The sequence below is a fragment of the Gallinula chloropus genome (genome assembly GCF_964237585.1).
Source record: "Gallinula chloropus genome assembly, chromosome: Z".
In the NCBI taxonomy this organism is placed as follows: Eukaryota; Metazoa; Chordata; class Aves; order Gruiformes; family Rallidae; genus Gallinula; species Gallinula chloropus.
The window spans coordinates 75,486,234-75,507,774 of record NC_140089.1 but is presented as its reverse complement, the minus strand read 5'-3'; the positions used below and the strand labels follow the sequence as shown (position 1 = coordinate 75,507,774).

Below are 21,541 nucleotides of genomic sequence, written 5' to 3'. Positions count from 1 at the left end.
CATTCAGCCAATTCTCAGCCCACCTCCCTGTCCACTGATAAGATCCATACTTCCTAGGTTTGTTTACAAGGATGCTGTGAGAGACAGTGTCAAAAACCTTGCTGAAGTCAAGGTAGACAATATCCACTTCTCTCCTTCCATCCACCTACTCAGTCATGCCGTCATAGAAGCCACCAGACAGGTCAGGCATGATTTCCCTGTGATGACCCCATGTTGATCATTCCCAATAACCCTCTCTTTCACATGCTTATTAGTAACCCCCGGAATAAGCTGTTCCATCACCTTTCCATGGCTGGAAGTGAGGCTGGGTGGTCTGTAGTCTCCTGGGTCCTCCTTCCTTCCCTTTTTGAAGACAGAAATGACATCAGCTTTCTTCCAGTCTCTAGACACCTCTCCTGTTTTCCCTGACCTCTGAAAGATGATTGAGAGCTGCCCAGTAATAACATCTGCCAGCTCCCTGAGTACTCATGGGTGCATCCCACTGAGCCCGTGGATTTTTTGGATGTTGAGTATGATCTGGATGTTCTCTAACCTGATCCTCCTCAACCACAGGAGAGTCTTCCTTTCTCCAGACTTTTTTTCTTACCTCCATGGTCTGGGATTCCAGAGGGCCAGCCTTAGGAGTAAAGGCTGAAGTGTAGTAGGCATTCAGTAACTCTTTATCTTCCATCACCAGGGTCCCTCTTCATTCAGCAGTGGGCTCACATTTTCCCTGGTCTTATTTTTGCTGTTGATGTACCTGAAAGAGACCTTCTTGTCCTTTCCATCCCTTGCCAGTTGTAACTCCAAATGGGCCTTAGCCTTCCTTGTTGCATCCCTGCATTCTCTGACTCCATCTCTATATTCCTTGCAAGTGGACAGTACCTTTTTCCACATTCAATAAACTTCCTTTGCATCTGGGAGATTTTTGCTCTCTTCCCTACTGTTGCTGGGCAGTGGGAGCTCGAAAATGCTTCAAAGAGATTAAAATATGGCTTTTTTATGTAGAATTTACTGGCCTTTTTAATTTCTTCATGCTGTCTTCATTCCACCATGGCATTTGCATAACCCCCTCAGCGGTCTGTAGAAAGAAAGGGAACAAGCAAAGATACTACTGCTGCTTATAATGTTCTACAAATGTGAATTTCACCGGTATTTCAGCGAGAGAGCGGACAGGCTGTAATACACTTTGTTTCCCCTCCTTTATCTTTTAAATAGCTGTGTTTGTACAGAAAGCATTTGATTTTGGTTTTATATAAATTGTTTCTCTGTTCTTTATAGTCAGAGCTAGCCTCTATGCCGTCTTAGTTATCCACTGGACTGAACTGTAGAGGACATTTGCAGGTGGGATGAGCAGATGTCCTCTGGGACAGCTGGGGCAGATCTCCCAAGGGTGCACAGGTAGAAACCCTGCCGGCTCCCACCCAGCTGGCAGCAGAGGGGAGTGGGCTCTGATGCGGTGTCGCACTGTGCGTGGTGCTGCCAGATTAGCAGAGATTTCATGCTGAACTTCAAGAAGAGAGGTGTTTCTCACCGGAGTTGTACCTAGAACTACAAGTACCCAAGGAGTTTTACCCTTAAAGACTATTTTTATTTTTTATAGTCTAAACATGACCTTTGGCACAAAGACATAGATGTTCAGGCTGGTTTTAATATCCACTTTTAGTATGCTTAATACATGATGTTCTGTAAAATCTTGCAAAATGCCTCAGGCACATATTTATCTCAAAATAGTTTGTCTGTAGACCAGTGATATGCATTGCAACAGTTGTGATCAGCTGGCAAACCGCTTTGATGTGGAGCTGCAGCACCACTCTTTGAAAGCCATGACATCTCAGCTCATCTCCGTGGCGCAGACATTGGTTGTGTCATGTCGCACAGTCACTTTGTCACAGCTGTAAAGGGAAAGTTCAGTCCAAAAATGGACATCTTCCACTTTCCAACGAGCTGTGTGAAATCCGGACTCTGGCTCCAAGTCCCCCGATGCGCATGAATAAGCTGCAGGATCAGGAGTGGTGACAGCAGAGGGCTGTGGGGACTGCCACGCTACATGAGACACTGCTCTCTGCCTTGTCCTTTATCCTCCCCAGGAAATAGCTCTGTGCATGGGACAGGGCTGTCACAGCTTTACTCACTCCTCAGCTCTCAGTGGAACCAGGAGGCAGTGCTGTCCCAGTGGGGTCACGTGCCTACTTGCCATGCAGTTTTGTAACGGAGAGGGCAGGATGCAATGACATGTTGAGCAGACTCTGTGTGCTCCCCAAACCTTCTTTTCGTTGTTTAGCAGTCCAAGGCTGCTCATTAAGACAGGGCTAGGTGCTGATGGCACAAACACCTGGGTCTCAAACACACCATCTTTGTTGTGTTAGGGGAATTCCCTGAATTCTAGAGAGAATGAACCAAGGAGGATGGAACAGCAGAGCTCTCTGGCTCCTTGTTCTCATTTTTCCTGGCTTAAATTTGTATTTACTCCTCCAGTGACAATTTAGAGGCCAGTGTAACTGAGGTCAGTATTTGGCTCTCTGCTTCTCTTTCATCATCTGCAGACTGGAGATAGTAGAGTTTAGTAGGGCTGTGTGAATAATTGATGGCATGGCTCCTTATTAAACAGATGGTACTTCTCTGTTTGTAGATAGTCAGCAAATGGATCGCATTTTTATAAATGTATTCGTTGTCCAAATTATTCACCAAATGCTTTCTGTAAATAATTTTAGTGGCCTACAGTGCATGCAGAATATGAATTCAAAGCCTGCCTTATGAGGGTTTGCCATTAAAATTTGTTGTTTTGGCAGCTATGTCTCCCACTGAACCTGTCTTACGGAACCTCCTCAGAAAGTAATACCAGAATGGCACAAAGATGCCAAGAGTCGATGTTTAGGGGGTATTCTTTTTGCTTTACTGCTGATGCAGCTGTAATACTAATCTGCCTCACTGGGTGTGGTGAAGATTGGAAAGGTGATTTCTGAATGAGAAATGGAGTTTAAGGAGACAGCGATACCCCAGCCTTGGCTGCTCTTCCCTCTCTCCTTTCAGGAGCAGGTGTTATGTGGTAGTGTGTGGTCCAACTGCTGCTGAGCACAGGGCTGGGGATGAGCATGAGAGGTGGTGCTCTGCTGTGCTTAGAGCCCCTGAACCAAGCTGGGATACATGAGACTAAGTCTGTGCTAATAAGTAACATGGTTGAGGGCCCAGAGAGGTATCATGGCATGGTTTGGCTCTCATCCATATGGCTGAACTCCTTTCCTTCCCAACAGAAGTCTGTATGTCTGTGAGCCATGCTATCTTCCAGACCTTTCCAGGTAGGCTTTCCTGTGAGTCTGAACCTTTGTCACAGACTGTACGGACAGTATGGATGTTTCAGTGTTCCTGTCTTTGGGTCCTGGGTAGTTTCCAGGATCTCAGGAACACTTTTAAGAGCCTACTGGCTTCATAACTGCATTGTGCAGAGCACTGTGTGGTTATTTGAAGATCCATTTAGGATGCGCTTGAGACCTTGATCCCCTTCCCTGGGACCTAGGGGAAGGAGGTGCTGGTGGTATCTTTGGAAAGGGTCTGGGAGAGAATTGCAGCCCCCTGTTTTACCCTCTGGAAAAACAGGACAGGCTGTGAGGGAAACTGGGAATCTGCCTGGTGTCTTGTGTTTATGGAGTAGGAGCTTGTTCGGGCAGGCTGTAGTTCTTGTCCGTGCTCCCATTAATTCAGGTTACATCATTGCAGGGAATGGGGACAATTCATGTAAGTAGAGCCTTAAGTATGTTTTCTTTCTTTTATGTTTAAAAGCGCAGCAAAATCGTGTTACAGCTACACAGACTTCTTGGGGATGTTATAGTAGTGCATTAGTCAGCAGGATTTATTTCAAGTTGAAGAGATATGCAAGATCTTTGGGGCCTCTTGAAAATTCAGACCTCTAGTGTACAACGGGTAGTCCCTTTTTTCAGAAGGTGTATTGTGTTGGGGTTCTTTATCCCCTGCTGTATTGTTTCAACAATAAAAGGGAAAATAAAGCTCCTGGTGAGGAGCCCACCCTATGCAGTCCCTGTAGAGCCTTGCCCAGGAAGCAGTCTGGTGGGGATTTTTTTACCTAACAATGGCTGAAGTTTCAGATATTGGTGAATGAAGTTAGGAACTCTTAAACCTTACTTATATATGTATACTTTTATGGTTGAACCTAGTGCTGCCCAGGTTTTCTTCTAGTGTTGAAGAGAAGCAGATAAACAGGGAAGGAAAACAGAGTCATTGGTGTTAAACAAGAGGTGTGGACCCTGCCTGACCACATGTGCTCTCTCAAATTAAGAAACATGAGTCAAAAAAATTTTCCTCCCAGTGGGAAAATGCAGGGTCAGTTTGAAAAGGACTAGAATATTAGTTCTGTTTTGTTTCAGCTACTCAGGTATTGCTGCTGATTGACAGCATGCAGTTTGTAACCTCTTAGGTTTTGTATTTAGCTTCAAATCACATGTATGTTGGTGGAAGTAACAAATGTGATGATGTGGGCTTGGTACACATCTAAAAATGACCTTCACAGTAGCTTGCTTTCAGCTGGTATTTTGTCAGATAGACTGGAGAAAAGCTGGGAGGGGGCAAGAGCTTCCTTAGCCTTTACTCAATAGTTTCATAGGTAAGGGCAGGCAGAACAGTAAGTATAGTAAAACTGTTGCCTTGAAAAAAATGAAGTATTTTTTTAAAATGTCTGAATCATTTCTCTGTTACAGTTGTTTGTCAGGTGGGTTTTGTTTCAAGAGCACTGATGAAGGTGGCTTGGAGAAATTATGTTAAAATTCTTGCTTGGGTTACAGAGCAGACACTCCTCTGCCCACCCCTTTCTCAGGCAGTAGTTGCAGTTGGTAACATGTTACTAGACATGTGGATCTCAGGGTTTCCTTCTTCTCCAGCTTTTCTTACTTGCAGTAGTTGGATTAGCCATTGTGCGGAAATGTCATAACTTGTACTGTGGGGAGAAAAGGGGACAGGTAGGAACTGCAAGACCAGTATCGCCATATAAAAATGCCCTTCCCCACTGCAGCTGTTGAGAGATGGGGTTAATCATGTCAGCACTGGAAGTGTCATGGCCCAAGATCCCATTACTGTAACCTGTGTCTGTAGAGGAGCAGTTGGAACCTGAGGGGACCCCTGTGCTCTTGTCATCAGGATAAAATTGCTTCTTACTTAAATCATTGTCCTTCCCATCCATAGTTGTTGTGAAAGAACAGAGTGTGCAGAACCTGGTGGTGGTCAGGAGACCTCTCAGTAGACTGTGAAGACTCTTGACCTATGCCAAAGTATCAGAGTGATGAAGAGGAGGCATGTTCTGGGTTTGGTTTGGTTTTCCTCACACCACTCTATTGATGGTGAATGTGAATCCTGGAAAGGAAGCATGTGTGAGGGAGGCTGAAGGTGTCTATAAGGTGTCCTGAGCTGATCAACAGCTCCTTGCAACTGAGAGAGGTGATGTCTCCCTTTGCTCCGTCATTCTTGGTATCCCACTGCTGGCTTGGAGAGCCGAGGTGGAGAGGGAAAGGGCGCACCTAAGTCAAATCTGAGTAGTGAGTTATGTTGGACAGTTTGGAACAAGGGCGGCACACATCCGTTCTTCTTCAAAGTCATACCTGCCAGCTGGCTAAAGGAGAGGTTTTATGCCCTGTGGCTTCTTACACAGTGTCATCTTGCTTTCAGCAGATAGGCTGGGGCCTCCTCTCGACATACTGCTGGATTCACTGAACTGCACCGCGTTCAGCGTGCAATGGAGGATGCCAAAGCAGCATGCTAGCACCATCACGGGATACACAGTAAGTGACCCTCTGTGCTCCTGGTAGAGGATTCCAATACCCTGCATGGCTTCAGAGTATGTGGAATTGTGGAGCAAGCAGGAGAGCCTGCTTTCATAACAAATTGTGTCATCAGCCAGAATGCGGTCAGGGCACAGTGGGCTTGAACAGATTAAGTTATAACTTTAAGAAACAATCATTTCATGTTTCAGAGGCAGGCTATGATGGGAATTTGGGTTGGATGCCAAGGGCTTGTAGTGAATATAGATTGCTTTTCTGTTGTGGTTTTCATGCAAGGATCTCAGCACTCTCTGCAGCGGATAAAACAGTAAATAGAGCAGACCAGGTCCTGTTTCGCCCAGCAGTTTTTTAGGGAAGTTCTAACCTCTAACAAGCCACTGCCACTACCTTCTGCCTGTTGGGCAAAGTGGAGTGCTTAAGTTAGTCAGGGTACTTTTAGTGTGAAAACACAAAAGCAATGAGCACTACTCTGCTGTCTATTCACCTTTAATAGGTATTGCTTAACAGGTATTCCGTGGTAATGAAACTCAGTCCCAAAATGGAAGCTAGCTTGTGGGGAATTAGCATAAAAGATGTGAGATATCTAGCAGAATTGCTTGGTTTCTCCTTTAACAAACAAACAAACACACCCCCCCCCCCCCCGCAAAAAAAAAAATCCAAAGCTATTTTGTTAGCAGTTTCTGTGGAAGGATTTTAAATTTCCAGAAAAAGTAACCCAAAATTCAGTTTTATGTAAGAAGGTGGGAAGCAGAAAACTCTTGACTACCTTTATTGTTAATGTATACTAAAAAAGCAAGAAAATTCCCTGCAATAGGTACCTCTGGTACACATGCCCCTTCATCCCAGGGTCTTTCAAATGACACAAATACAGCCCAGCTGCAGGGTTGCTTTTGTTACTAAGAAGGTGCTGGTTAACTAGGACACCACAGATGACTTGTGGCCAGAACTTGCCCCAGCCAGGCTGTGCCTAGTTGGGTCCATTCTTCTGTGTGGAACAGAGGTGCGGTGAGAAGTGGCTTTTCCATGTGTTGCAATGTTTTTCAAACACTTGCATTACTTTATAGACATGGATAGTAAATGGTTTTCACTGTTCATCCAGTAAATCAAGCATGCAAGCCCCAGTTTATTTTTAAGACTTGATTTTACATTGTATGGTGGTAAGACCTGGGAGAAACAGCACTGGTAGTACTACACCCAAACCATCTTCACTTCATGTTGGCTTTTCACTGTCTGACATCTCAGTGTCTCTGTGTGCAGGACATCTCCCTGGCTTATTAGTCTCTGGTATACAGCAACAGGCATAGAGAGACATTAACAATACATTTATAATGACCTAATCATGTAATATCAGTGTTTTCCTTATATGAAGTGCCTAACTTGCTCTGGCCAGTGCAAAGTAAGTTGACAGTGCAGGTCTGTGGTAAAAGTCAGGCTGTGTTTTGCTTCGGTTCAGGACATACATTGCAAGATGGTGTCCTTTGGTCATATTGACAACTTGTGCCAAATATAAAGGAAATTAGTGCATTAGCTTTTTATGCTTTGGAAAAGGTAGAGGATCATAGGCTCACATGCTGTCCATAATGTGATAACAATGCACTTTTTAAGTCATTCTGAAGCATTGCACTACTGCTTTAACCAGCTTGAATGTATCTTCTTCCCAAGGTCTTTTACTCAGAGGTTGAAGGTGACAAAGCAGTTAAGCAGCTCTCTCATGATGTTCCCCTGAGTTTGGATATGCTTAGCATGGTGAGTATTTATTTTCATTAACAGTCAGAGCACTGGAATGGAGCTTGCAAGTGGGAACGTGCAACTGCCTACTTGCTGCTGGTTTGTGAATTATGCCAAGATTGCCCACACCAGATCTTCTCTAGGTATTGAGCAAAGGGAAATCACTGTTTCTCTGTGGTACAGTCAGTGTGATACACTTTTGCTCACTTCTTCCTTGTACCCACCTTGTACTAAACAGCACTTTTAATTACTTTAATATGCATTTTCTGTGCACTTCCACACACGGAAGGGGAATTGCACAACTGTACACAATCAGAGTCACAGTATCAGTGTATGTGTGTTCCAGTGTCTGACACAGGTAGCTATGTGTGAATTAAAGGACACACAGGTTTCAGTGTGTTTTTGTCTCTGTGTGAGACTACTGTGGCGTCCTGAAACACAGAGCTTGAAGTTTAGTAGTGCTGTTTTGGTTTCAGTTGTGTAAATCCATCCCCTAGAAGATTCTTTAACTTAAGGTTTTTTTTGTGCTTGAAAGCATTAGTTTTCATCTGTGCTTCTCATATTCCCCTTTTCCTTTGGTTCTGTTTGTCCTTTTATTGCTCCTTTGCTTTCTTACTGTGCTTTCTTTCACTCCCTTCTCTTTCCTCCTTCCCTTTCTCTGTCCATTTTCCCCATTCATGAATGACCACTACTGATCATCTTCCACTGCTCAGCTGAGCAACTAGTGCTGACATGAAAGCAATTCCTCTGTGCTTCTGCATGGCTTTAATACTCTCTGCTCTGAAGGGCATTCTCAAAACATACCGGTGCTGCTTCAGTGTGGAGAAGCTACTTTTTTGTTCTGCAAGGCAGAAACAGAGATTTCCCAGCCTCTGCTCTGGCAGAGGGGGGAGTGTTTTGGGCTGGGTGCTGTGAGGGTACTTCCATACCTGGTCTGCAAAGGGCGATCTGTCCAGGAGACAGCAACCTTACTGGCACAGGAACTAAAGGCTTGCATGTGTGCACAGAGAATTGGATGTTTTCCAACCTTTATTTGGTGATCCTTCTTCACGTTTCAGTTTTTTACTCCTTTCTCTTCAGCTTGTTTTCACTCCATTTCCTCACCCCTCTTCCTCTAGCCTCCCCACCTGATGTTCGATGAAACGCCTTTGCTGATATTTCCTGATGCCTGCTGGGCAGTGCTCAGAAGCCTTCCCTGTGAGAAGCATGTGTGAGGGGGATGCTCAGATTTCCTGCGGTTTTCTGTCACTCTGGTTGTCAGATCTGACTCCTGCAGTTTCTGGGATCACAGTGAATGAAAGAATATCACTGCCATGACATATGATTTCTTTATTTATGCATTATTTTCTTCCTTCTGATTTTTATCTCTGTAAATCTCTCTTGCTTGCTGCAGCACTGCCCCAAAAAAATTCTTGCTAGTAGTGTCAATAAAGATCAAACAGCACATTGTTTTCTTTATATTAATCCTAACAGCAGTTCTTACTCACTGGGAGAACAGTCTATCCCAGTACTCATGCAGATGATTAAGAGCCACATGGACTACTATATGTTGCAGCAGTGGCCTTGTTTTAATTTGCTGACCTCTTATTTATGTGATTTTGCTGTCACTTCTTAGTATGTTACTTCATTAACAAGTCCTATTTTGCTTATTCCCAGGGTCAGCTTGAAGGACAAGCAGTGTTTGTAAGTATTGCTTCATGTTGTTAAACTTGATTGCAGCTGTGATTTAAAATGAAATTGAGCATTCCTGGACTTTTCACGGATTCATACACAAAAGTTGATATAAAATGTTGATTGTACTTAGCACTTACACAGAATCTTTTGTAGTCACAATGTGGCAAATAGTAGATAAAGCTCAAAATACAGAGGTATCAGTGCTGGCCACAGGTACGTACAGCAGCAAAAATGGATAAACTTTTCTCTCAGTCATCAAAACTAGTTATGGATTTCTTGTTTTGCTCAAGTAAACTTGTGTAAAAGATGAGCTATATCCAGGCAGTGAGGACTTACAGGGGGCTGGGAGAGTCAGTCAGTCAGACACACACTGACAGGGAAGGAAAAAATGTGGCAGTGGGAGAGGAGACAGAGAGGGCAAAACCTCAGGGGGTCCAGCAAGGGCCGAGGAGGAGGAGCGCGTGAAGAGGCCAGCCATACAACTCCCAGGAGGAAGGAGTGGGAGACTAGCAACTAGTATAAAGCAGGTTTGAAAGAAATACCAGCCCTCCTAATGGCTTTGCAGCTGGTGAATTATTCAGATTAATTATTTCCAGTCCTGCACTCAGTCCAGTCTGCTTCCTATAAGCAGTAAACAGATCCGGTTTAATGTGAAGGGGGAAGCAAGAAGGGCGTGCTCAGGTTTGGGTAGGATAAGAGCAGCAATTTCGGTGTTTAGCTGAAATCCCTAACATCAACAACCTCTCACAAATTTATTTTTTTTTCCCTCTCTGAGAGCTATTCTAGAAATGGAGAAATTCCAGAAAGTTGGTGGATGTTGCACAGCTTTTGTGGTCTGAATTAAGGGAAGTTTGGTTGTACCATAGGAGACTGATGTCCGGATGAGACCTCAGGATGTGTTTGAACCAGGACTATCTGGTTCAATCCCGGATGAGCTGAGTTGGGATTATGGCATTTCAGAGCTGAGGCTCCGTGCTGAGGCCCTTTTTTTCTGCTTGATAAAAATCACACTTCTGAGGGGTACTTCTGGAGAAGTATGACCGACTGGGATTAATCAGCTCCCAGCTGTCATTAATCCTCAGGAAGTGGTGTTCTCACTGAAATGCTTTCTGTTATATTCATACCGAATTTAACAGAAATCTGCAATAGTTTTGTGGTTAAGCCTGCATTGTTCATGTTTCCGTCACTAAGCCTCCTCTCCTGGTGCTGGGTACGACCCTGCTGCTTTCTCAGAGTCTTCTCTGGACCATAAAGGGACATTGTAGGAGGAGCTGGGCTGAGTCCCCTGATTCTGTGTGTGTGTCTGCATGTGTCTGCCTGTGCCTGTGTGTTAGCAAAGTGGATGATGCCTTATATGCGTGTTATGTCATTTTATAATAGAGAGCACATAAGTGAAAGCAGCCAGGAGAAGCACAGATGCAGCATGATTTAATAAGGTATTTTTTTCTAAGGGGCATCATACTCATGAAGAAAAAATAGCAGGCTTTAAAGGTGGGAAGTTTCAGGTTAAGCACGGGGCCCCAGAGAGCAGCAGATCTCCCTGTTATGTCACCACACGCACCAGTACAAAGTGGGGAGTGACCAGCTGAGACTAGTAGCATGGGGAAGGAGTTGTTAGGGGATCAAATGATGTTACACCCAGCTCAGTTTCTGCAGCTGTGCTGTAATCCAGGGCTTGATTTTTTTATTATTATTTTTTTATTATAAGAAAGCAAAACAGAAAACATGCTTTCTCTGGAAAATAATTTGTAGTCCAGGTTTCTGTGAGGTGACTTAACTGTGCAGCCTCACTAATAGTTTCAATGTGCTTGGAGAGAGGGCAAGGTGTGTGACAGGGCAGGGAGGAATATAGCTTTCCTACATACATGTGACCCCTCTGCCACAGAAAAGGCATCACATTGTTTCACCCCATTCAAGAATGGGAGATTGTAATGAAAATACCAAACAGAATTTTTCAGAGTTTTAGCAAGTGTTGTGTAAGACCAGAAACTAAGGTTGATGCTTCATAACGCCTCATCAGCAATGTAATGTCCAGTTAGGGGTATCATGCTCCAAAATGTCTCCTAAGTGGAAACAAAGACTACAGAAATAATGGAGAGCTAACTTTTCCATATACCACCTAAATTACATATCTATGAGGCCACTATGTCCCTTCTGGAATGCAGAAAACTTGGGTTTAAACCTTCTTCCTAAATACAAGTTAAAAAGAAGTGGTGGAATATGTAGTCCCACACTCCTGGACAGTGGGGTGCAATAAATGTACTTCCCTCCAGAACTTCTTTCTCATTTGAAAGAGTTCTGGTGTGAGGTGGGATTGCTGTGGATCAGGGTAGCTTGGTGATGACCTGAATCTTTACCTATTCACTAATGTCTTGATCCTTGAAGATTAGAAGATAATTGATCTCAGAGACGCTCACTGTATGTCCAGCTGCTGTGCTGGAGAGGACATGGAGAGGACAGTGCCAGAAGGAGGAGGCAGATAGCCATGTTTGTGAGACAAGAGAGCATCTTGCTGAGGCTTTGAGCGTATGCACCTTGAACTTAAATACCTAAATAGACATTAGTACTTTGATCTTGATTTGTTTTGTAGACAATGAGATTAATTCTTTTTAGTTTAGTGTAGACTTGACTCTGGATGTAATGATATGAGGCAAGTACATCAGTATCCCACTCTTTGCAGAGGCCAAGTTCCTGAATAGTGTGAGAACAGTAGGGCACATAATGGAGGGTTTTTTCTCGTGAGAATGGATGTAATAAAGAAGGATGCTAGCAAGAAGAAATGCACACAGTTTAAATACATATGAGCAGTATGTATGGCACGGAGGGTGGAATGGCAGGAGCAGGTTCGTCAGTACTGCTGTTGGGAGGAGGTGCTGAGTTTTCTGCAAGTGGCTTTTCAGATCACATTTTGGAAGATCCCAGTCACTTCAACTACAAGACTGAAAGACCCACATAAATCTTTTGGTGCATGTTCTTGCTGCCTCTCTCAGGGCAGTTTCTTTCCCAGCATTGTTACCATCTATTTCAGATGAATTCAAATCATTCAAGCAGATCAAGGAAGAATGATGGAAAAACAGGATAATGGTCAGGTGGTCCACGTTAATAGAAGATCAGTGATGGAGCTCCAAAACCATGACTGGAGAAATGACAGATCTCAGGGTGTTGTCAAATTCTGTTATTATTGTAGTAATAGCAGAAGTTCCCCAAAGAATAGAGAGGGAGAGTTTGTCCAAAACACCATAAGAAAATTCAGCAGTTAATAAAGTTTTGGGATTGTTTACTATTTTACTGCAACTGGAAGTGCAGATTCAAAGTCTGTTCCAGCATGAAGAGAAAGGATATGTCTGCATTTTCACGTGTACTGTGAGTAATGATTTTAATATCAGGGAATGAAAAGCAGAAGAAACATCTCTGTAAAAGAGTTTTGTGTAAGTGCTCTTTTTTCACACAAAATTGCTGTGGTGTAGAACCTGGTATTTCTGTTCACTTACATATGCTGTCAACATTTGTAAATCTGTGATTTGCACCTCTCTACAGATAGGCTGCAGGTAGACTATTGAATTTCTATATGCATGTGCACATACTCTATTAAAGACTAGATCTAAATGTCTGAAGCTTACCCATGCTGTGTGCACCAGCCAGTAATAAAATGTAACTTTTTTTTTGATATTTACTAATTTCTGGGACATTTGAACAGGCTCCTCTGAACAATGTTTAGCAGCACAAGCTCTTCACATGGAGGTTCGCATTGCCTCTCTCACAGTAGTGGTCTGTGGGTTAATCTTCCTGCATTTGTGGCAGAAGGACAAATAAGGGAAATACTTGCTTCAGGTCAAGGCCGATAACTAGGCTAGGAAAACTGTGAGAGGTGATGGGACTGGTCTGTGCTCCATGAGAAATTAAAGGACATCAGTTCACACTGTGACAACTTGCTTCATTCTCAGGAGCTTCTATGGTCTGTGGATTTGAAAGAAAAGCAAAACAAAAACCCAAACATTAAAAAAAAAGAAAAGAAAACGCACCAGGCTGATACTCAATGCCAGCAATTGGCTCAAGGGAGAGAATAGTATGTGACTGACTTCACCAGCCAAAAAAGCTGGACAGTGAATGCAAACGATCAGCAACCTTGTGAGTTATGCTGAGAAATGGGTCCAGGTCATCCCTGTGGGTTCCCCTGGGGCAAAGCTGCAGCTTGAGAGGAAACACATGGTGCTGTTTGTGTTCTGAGCTGGGCTGGGGACAATCCTCCTAGGACTGTACATGGAAAATGCCATGTAAGGTCCCTGAATCCCAGATCACAGCACTGTCCCCAGTTACATGGAAAAGCTTTCACAATGTTCTTGTCTTCTCTTGACTCCGGTAGGAAGTTGTTATCGGTGATCTAAAGCCAGGCACTCCGCACCGTGTTAGCGTGGGAGCGTACGGCTGGGCAGGGAAAGGACGACCCAGCATGCCCAGAGACGTGACAACCTTGTCCCAAGGTAATGTGTACATGGCTTTCTCTTGCAAAATGCCTGTCACACAGCAGGTCACTCACATCTATGTCTCTGCCATGTGCCATATCTCAGTCTTTTAGCATTATTTTTCCACAAGTGTGGGGTTTTAGAGGGGTTACAGGTGAGTGGAGAAGCATATGAATCGAAACCCCAAGTCCGTGGGTGTTGGGTTATCATGTCTCTTAGCCTGTCTGCTTGTCTAATGCCATGCCTTTGTATTTCTTCTGGCTTAGATAAGTGCATGCCCCCTGCACCGCCCTATCAGCCCCAGATTGTGGTAGTTTCGGATTCAGAAGTTGCATTGTCCTGGAAGCCTGGAGTGAGCGAAGGAAGCTCCCCCATCCAGTACTACATGGTGGAGTTTATCAGGCAAGTTTGCCAGTGGAGTCTGAATACCAGTTTTTGTACCTAAACTGCACTATTAAACTGCATGTGAATTTTTCTCATGATTGATTTTCTTACTGTGTATAGCAGTCTTAGTTTTCCTTTTAATGTGTGTTGAATTGCCAGGTGAAATTTAAAGACAGGCCAAATAATATAATTTCTTACAAAATCACAAGTAAATCATACCTTCTGATTGAAGAAAACAGGGTCTGTTTTGATCTGTTCCCTCTAATAAAAGCCTGGGTGAATGAAGTTTTAAGTTCCTCCTGTCATGAAACACTGTGAAACCATGCTGAGAAAAGGGTGTGTGGCAGAGAGTTCCCTGGGCAGGAGTACCTTTGGCTGCTGTAGGAAAACAATCCAGGGATTCCAAACTTGGGAAATTTTACCTGACAAAAGTCTTTTGGGTTTTGAGCTTGCAGGACTCAGATTGTTACCCTAATGCAAACCATGTTGACCTTTCTGTTTAAATGTTTTTGGGAAGGTGGGGGGTTGGTTTAGTTGGGTTCTTTTATGCTGAACTCTTTAAAATTTGCAGCAATAGAACTGAACTCTAAAAAGTTACCCATCGAGTTGCTTTTATAAGATGCATATAAAGGGTCAGGAGGAGGTAGTTGTATCTGCATGCACAAACAAGTATTCATACCTGACTGTTCATATGCTTGTGTAAGCTAATACCTGCCTACAAAGCTTTTTATTTTAATTTGCTGGCACCTATGTTTACCCTTACAGTGAATACAATATTCACCCTTTGGAAGTTTAATCCTTTGGGTGAACGCTTGATGACAGGTTTTAGTTGAGGTTTCTGGAAACGAAGGGAGAATTGCTTCTTTAACTGTTCTGAGCTGTAAAGGTCAAAGAAATATTCTTCAGAAAAGCACATTCTTTTTTTAAAAAGGAATGTTGCTGTTACACAAAAAGAACTCTTGTTTTTCAGTGCTCAAAGTATGGCTACAATCTAGAAGACATTGATATAATGAAAAGAATTTGCAGGCTGAAAGCCTGGTTATGAATGTATGTTGCACTTTGTGTTTGTATCAAAATGCACCGTATTTAGTGGGAAGCCATCCGGTGCTCACGGCACTTGGAGGCAGGACATGAGGGCTGAAGACACGTTATGGCCATCATGTAAACTCTGCTGTAGCACTACCATGAAATTTCTCCATTTTCAAACCCATTAACTGAGCCTTTCTCTCTTCTCCCCATCTCTTCTGTCTCGTTTGCTTGGTGGATGGGGATGGGATTTTGTTGGGCTCTGAGTGAATGCACTTCTGCTGCCTCCGTGCTTTTGCTGGGAAGTGGAGCCTGCGGGCTTATGTACACCTCTTCACAGAGCCAGGGGCCTGCTAATGGAAGAAGTGGGCACCATCATCTCCATCTGATGCATTGGAAGTGCACCCTTGTATGTTTTTTGTTCAGCTGGGGAGTGGAAAGCTGCCTTCACTGTTTCAGTTGAAAGATGCGAGTAATTGACATTTCAGTGTTCCACTGGTTTTAGACTTCAGGAAGGAATTTGCTAACAGCACAATGTTTTGATTATGATGTTTAGTTTGAGGTTTAGAGCTAAGATGGAAGTGCATTTGTTAATTTTGGGATTATGCTCTCTTAGACTTGGAAGCTTGATTATATATTTGGAGAAAGTTCAATGAGCCATGAGCCCTAATAGCCGTTAGAAGTAAAGATTTAACTTTTAGCTTCATTGTCGTTTGCATATAGTTTTAATTACTGTAAAATGTGTTAACATGAATTAAAGCTTTTAAATTAAGCCAATGTAAAACCAAAACAAAACAGTTCAAGTAAATTTAAAGTTAAGTCTTCTTATGTCAAAGAAATACAGTATTATCCTATGCTTTTGCAAGCAAATTAATGACTATCCTATGCAAATCTGTAATTTTTTTGGGGGTCTAGCACAAATGTCTAAAAACTATGACATTGTTTAAATCATTTCTGTTCCCTTAGAACTAACTTTATGACTTTAACCCTAAAAAAAAATGCTAGGAGACTGAGATGAGGGAAAAACAGTCTTTTCATTTGCTCAACTGTGATATTAGGGATTAAAACCTCATGGAAAGTCAATACATTGTCTGCACTTATCAGAACCTAATCAAAACCAGAGCTACCCTACTGTCCATTTGTACTCAGGGTCTAAATTTACACCTTCATTTAGGCACTTGCATGGGTGTTCCCTGGAACCTTTTGGTTGCTTACGGGCAGTGGCGGGCTGCTGGGATTTACAGCTGTAGGACAAACTGGGCTAACTCTGGTTCTGCTCTGTTCTTGACTGTTGGAGGTTGAGTAGGGAGACCAGAATACCAACTTGACTACATGCTGAAAATCAGAGAGGTGGGTGTAGGTCTCACTGCTCTCTGCACAGTTCATAGCGAGTGTGTAAAAGAAGGTGTAAAACCCACAATACCTGAAGGTGTCTGTGGAAGCTTGCAATCTGTTGGTTTATGCTGAGAAATATTTTATGACAAACCAGTTTGGGTGTTTTCCCTAAAGATACTACAAAAAATTAACTATCAAAAGGGTCTTGGCTATTTCATTCAAATACTCCAAATACTCCGATTTTTAATCTGGTGAATGCCTATGCAATCTTCTGAACTTGGAGACTAGCATCCAGATTTTTATATTCAGCTAGGATCTACAGAACCACAAGTGTTTCAGCAGCATGCCCCTTAAAACATTTAGGACACTTTCTTTTCATCTCCTTGGTACCTAGATGGAGTCAGCAGCTTTCAACATTAATCTTGCCATACCAGGGAATTTTTTTAGTATCTCAGCAGTGACACGAAACTTCTGCTGTAATGAACTAGGCAGGTTCTGCTGATAAAACTAGGGAGATTTATCAGCATAGACATGCTAGGGTGGAGCAGATTAGTAATAGTGTTGTGGGCAGGTTCTTGATTATCTTTAAGCCTTCCTCCTAAAAAAAATTATATCCCTAAATTAATTCCTATATTGAACTGGGCAGTCGTATTTGCTTTTGTTTGCAAAGAATCCAAACAACAGATCTGACCAAGGACACACCTCCTAATGCCCAGCAAAACAATACCTTTAATACTGTTTTCCTGATGAATGCATGAAACAGATCTATCTGCCTCAACATTTACCTCGCTGTTTGTGAGGGTTAAATCCTTGAAAATGTAACTGACAAAGAAGAGTGGAAGGTGTAGAAATTGGGGAGGAAGTGCTTAACAGTGTTTAGACAGCATCAGACAAATATTTAACAAAAGAATTAGGTTAGAAAATTGTCTTCCCCTTTCTTCAGAGTTGACCTGGTTGATGTATTTTGCAGAAAGTGTCACAATAAAGCTAAATAATAATAATTACTAAACCAAATATCCTATAGTCATTACTTTCTACAGTTATTATTTTCCATAGTGAGTAAGAATGTATTGTACTTGTCACTATACTTAAAGGAATATAAAAAAAATAACTGTTGAGATGAATTTGAATTTGTCACTCAGGATGAGTACAAACATGACAGAAAAGAACAAACAAAAACCTTACAAAAATTGGATTGCTAGAAGGTGCTTTGCTCTTTTTAATCATTCCCTGGTGATTTTAAGAGGAAGTTCTCTGCATCTCAAAGATTTCCTTTCCTGAAATGAATCAACCTCTGGATTACAACCTAAAGCAATAATCCAAGTATTTTGGGTATGTTTGGGGCAGAATTCTGCCCTTGGATATTTTGGGTATGCTTGGGGCAGAATTCTGCCCTTGGTTTTCATCCATCCAGTCCTACTGAATTTACCCATATGTTTGTCATCTTAAAAACTCCCTGACTTTGTCAGTGGCTGGATTTTTACTGCATGACATTTCTGCATTGGAAGTGCAGAGCTGTGACTTCAAGAGCAGAAAATGCCCGAAGAAGTTATCTCATTTCCCTGTGCACAACCATATACAACCAGAACAGCCCTGAGAGGTCTCGGCCAGAGATGGAGACACCTGTGCCAGTCCAGTGAATGAAGCACTCCAAAAACCATGGGGAAAATGGCATCAAAATGAGCAGTTCTGGTATAAAAGTTGACACAGACCAAACTTTGACACAAAAAAGAAACATGGAGACAGTTTTCAACAGAATGCTGTTGATTGCTGACATCTTTTTCAACGGAATGTTGAAAACACGGGAGCTGGATGGTCCTGGAGAAAGTCACCAGCTGCCTTTGCTGTGTTTCTCCCCCCATCTGTTTGCCATTTTTCCATCTTGTACCGATTTGTTCACACAGGGGATGTTCTGGTCAAGCAGCAAAGGTCAACTGATAAATCTCCCTCTTTCCCTCTCCTTCAGCTGCAGATGCTTACATGTTTGTAGGCATTTGCTTTATTATTCACTGCTGCAGAAGGAAGTCTTGCAAGAGACAGTCAGTGAAGTTGAAGACTATCCTTTGGTTTGTGTTACCTCCTGTATCTTCACAGGGTGCAATACTTCCTTTGGGTCCCTCTGTCAGAGGCATGTTGTTTCCATTCGGGCACAGACATTGTCAGAGTCTGCTGCAAAGAGACTATGAGACAGCTTTTGAGCTAGCAGGCATTCCTTGGGCTGGAATTAGAGCCAAAAAAATATGTGTACAGGAAAATTGAAAACACTACTAAGCGAGCATGTGGAAGGAAGCGATGTTAACAGCTTTCATTTGGAAAACACTATATATTTTCATTTTGGCACAGGCATCAAAAGCTCAGGGAAGGGAAACAATGAGAGAGTAGCCAAAATAAATGCCCTCCTGTCTACCAGGAAATGGTGGTGGAGGGTTACTTAAGATAGTCTGTTTAGCTGTCATCACATCTTATGCATTTGTCTGATTTTCTTTTTATTTTTAGCAAGACAGTGAAATATTCTCACCCTATGTGCCATTGCACACAGGAGCTGGGCAGCTGGGAGCTGCTGCTCTGTCACTGCATTTGCCCGGCTGGCACAAAGCAATAAAACCTCGGTGATTAAAAAGTCTTGTATTGACTGGTAAAAGAAAACATGCATTAACTTTGGCATTTCTTTCCAGCTGCAAATAAACAAATACAAAATGCCTGCCTTATGCTATAATTTTCATTGGAAGACTGTTGGAGACATTTGCAGCTAGTCCTACATAAACACTGGTAGACTCAGGGAGCACTTGGAGGTTATTTCCTGTAATAAATATCGCAAGGACATCTCAGAAAAGGACACTGGAATAATTTTCTCTGAAAGTCATTTCTGTCCCTATTTTACTTTCACGGGCTTCAATTTTAATATTTTGGGTGGCCTAGACTTAACATTTACATTTTTATTCTGTTTGTATTTGTTTACCTTCTCATTCAGTCCTCTCTTTGATAAGAAGAGGCGACTTATACAGAGAGCAGAAATGGTGTGAAAATATAAGAATACTCTGTTTTGATGTAGTCCTCCTTTCTGATGTCCCTCCACACACACAAACTTAACCAAACTGCCATATGAATTGTTGTACTAATTTCAGATGGATTATATTGGCACTTAGAGCAAGCGTTTATTGACAGCTGGCTTCCAGCATGAATCAGGAGCTAACCAGGCATTGTCCGAAGACAGACATGGGAATTTGGTTTCACAGTAGAATCACAGTCACAGAACGGATTGGGTTGGCAGGAACATCAAAGATCATCCAGTCCCACCTCCTGCCATGGGCAGGGACACCCTCCACCAGACCGGGTTGTCCAAAGCCCCATCCAGCCTGGCCTTGAACACTGCCAGGGAGGGGGCAGCCACAGCTTCTCTGGGCTGCCCATGCCTGGTCCTCACCACCCACACAGGGAAGAATTTTTTCCTTATATCTAATCTAAATCTACATGCACAGGCCAGGTTGTCCGCATTATTTGCGGGGTATTATTCTGAAGAGAAGACTTTAGACACAGATTTTCCTGTGTAGGTGGAGTAACCTGACTGCCTGGGAGATCGAATACTAGACTCTCATTCTACCAATGCTTGTATGTGGAACTGTGGGGAATATACGTCCACATTAAAACTATGAATCCAAAACCCGTGAAGACAGATAAACAAAATTTGGTTTGACAATCTCTCCTCTAAATGACCTGCTTGGCTTTCTAAGCAAAATCTGAATATTGGTTTTATATCACTGTAGTTTTGATATCACAGGCTTTGAGCTTAGTAATAGTTGCATAGCCTGGCCCCTTAAGAGTGAAGGATTTCAGCAATGGTTTAGCAGGCTTATATCTCATTTATTTTGTGTATTTCCCAGGATAGTTTAAAGGTGATTCATTTATACAGACAACTTTAATTATTTATGATCTTGGCTTTGCTTGATCCTGAAGGCCGGACCTTGACAGCAATTGGACGGTTATAAAAGAGCAGATCCAGATGGAGTCCATGGTTCTCAAAGGACTTCTCCCAAACACCAAGTATCAGTTTGCTGTCCGAGCAGCAAACTCCTATGGATCCAGCCCTGCCAGTGCACCAAGCGATGTCATCCGAACATTCAGTGAGTAGAACCACTTTTTTCGTGAGTATATAAAAATAAAGTATGTCTGTAACTCAGGGCTGCTGAGTGAAAGAGATGCTTTCCAAGCACAGGCACCTTTCCTGACACCTTTCCTCGGAGCTTGCAGCATCCTGTGAAAAGTCAGGCCACCAGCACAGATATGTGAAGCTCCAGGCAGAAGTGCTCTTGCCGTTCTGCTGCCCTGGAGGTCATTGCCAGGAATTTTTGTATTGCTGCTTACTGACTTTTGTGCTGGCTTTGTGCAGAGCTGATAAGTGAATATCATGGGGGCAAACAGGAGAGAGAAGTCTGTTGTTCTTCTTTTCTGTCTGTTGTTCTAACATACTGCATATATAATTTAAACAACTGGGAAAGATGGAAGAAAATCTGTTATGTTTTCTGAGGAGTAAGGCTCTAAAAATATTGGGGACAACCGTGAAAATAATGATGTAAAGAAGTAGGAAGCCCTATTTTTATCAGAAGTTGCACAGCAAAAATATTAGGTGAAAATGCATTCAGACATATTTAAATAATCACAACTTCTAATAGTTATATTCAGATTTGTGTAGCAGTGTAGGCCATACACATTGCAATAAAGGGCAGGTCCTGCACCCATCTCCTGATGGCCCGCCTTGGGATATAATCTTCTGTCAGTCCTGGTGTCTCTGTGGCCTGACTTTGAAGTACAGTTGCTCCTCATCAGCCCCAGAATGACAGGAGAATGTGAGAACCCCAACCAAGCCGACACAGAGTGCTGGGTGTTGTGCAAATCACATCTCTTGCATCTCTTGTGAAAAAGCCAGAGTCACAGAGAGTCGATGGAGGGAGCAGAGCCTTGGCTGGCAGGGGGCTAACTGAGCTATGTCCTCAACGTGCGAACCTTTTCATTGTGTTTAAAAGGTATCAATACATTCACCATCCAGTTCTGAAGGCATTTGTAGGGGACAGAATACCACAGAAGAAAATGTCTGGATATAGCTTGAACAGATTAATGAACTATTAAAAAAAAGCATAAAACTGTTTTCTTACTTGCACATTAAATTGC

The 21,541-nt window shown here is 42.7% G+C and overlaps 1 protein-coding gene across 4 annotated transcripts in view; it reads left to right on the top strand.

Moving 5' to 3' along the window:
- The window catches only part of EGFLAM (EGF like, fibronectin type III and laminin G domains), a gene marked incomplete at its 5' end in the record, with an annotated part of 78,164 nt that overhangs the window by 13,752 nt on the left and 42,871 nt on the right, over positions 1 to 21,541 (top strand). For 2 of the 4 annotated variants that reach the window (XM_084278126.1, XM_084278124.1), the window contains 6 exons: positions 5,656 to 5,765; positions 7,428 to 7,511; positions 9,150 to 9,176; positions 13,531 to 13,648; positions 13,897 to 14,044; positions 20,330 to 20,496. In XM_084278126.1, coding sequence (XP_084134252.1) covers positions 5,656 to 5,765; positions 7,428 to 7,511; positions 9,150 to 9,176; positions 13,531 to 13,648; positions 13,897 to 14,044; positions 20,330 to 20,496 — 654 coding nt within the window. Of the gene's footprint in view, positions 1 to 5,652; positions 5,766 to 7,427; positions 7,512 to 9,149; positions 9,177 to 13,530; positions 13,649 to 13,896; positions 14,045 to 20,329; positions 20,497 to 21,541 lie in introns of all 4 variants that reach the window. The other 2 variants (XM_084278125.1, XM_084278123.1) reach the window with 1 other exon arrangement.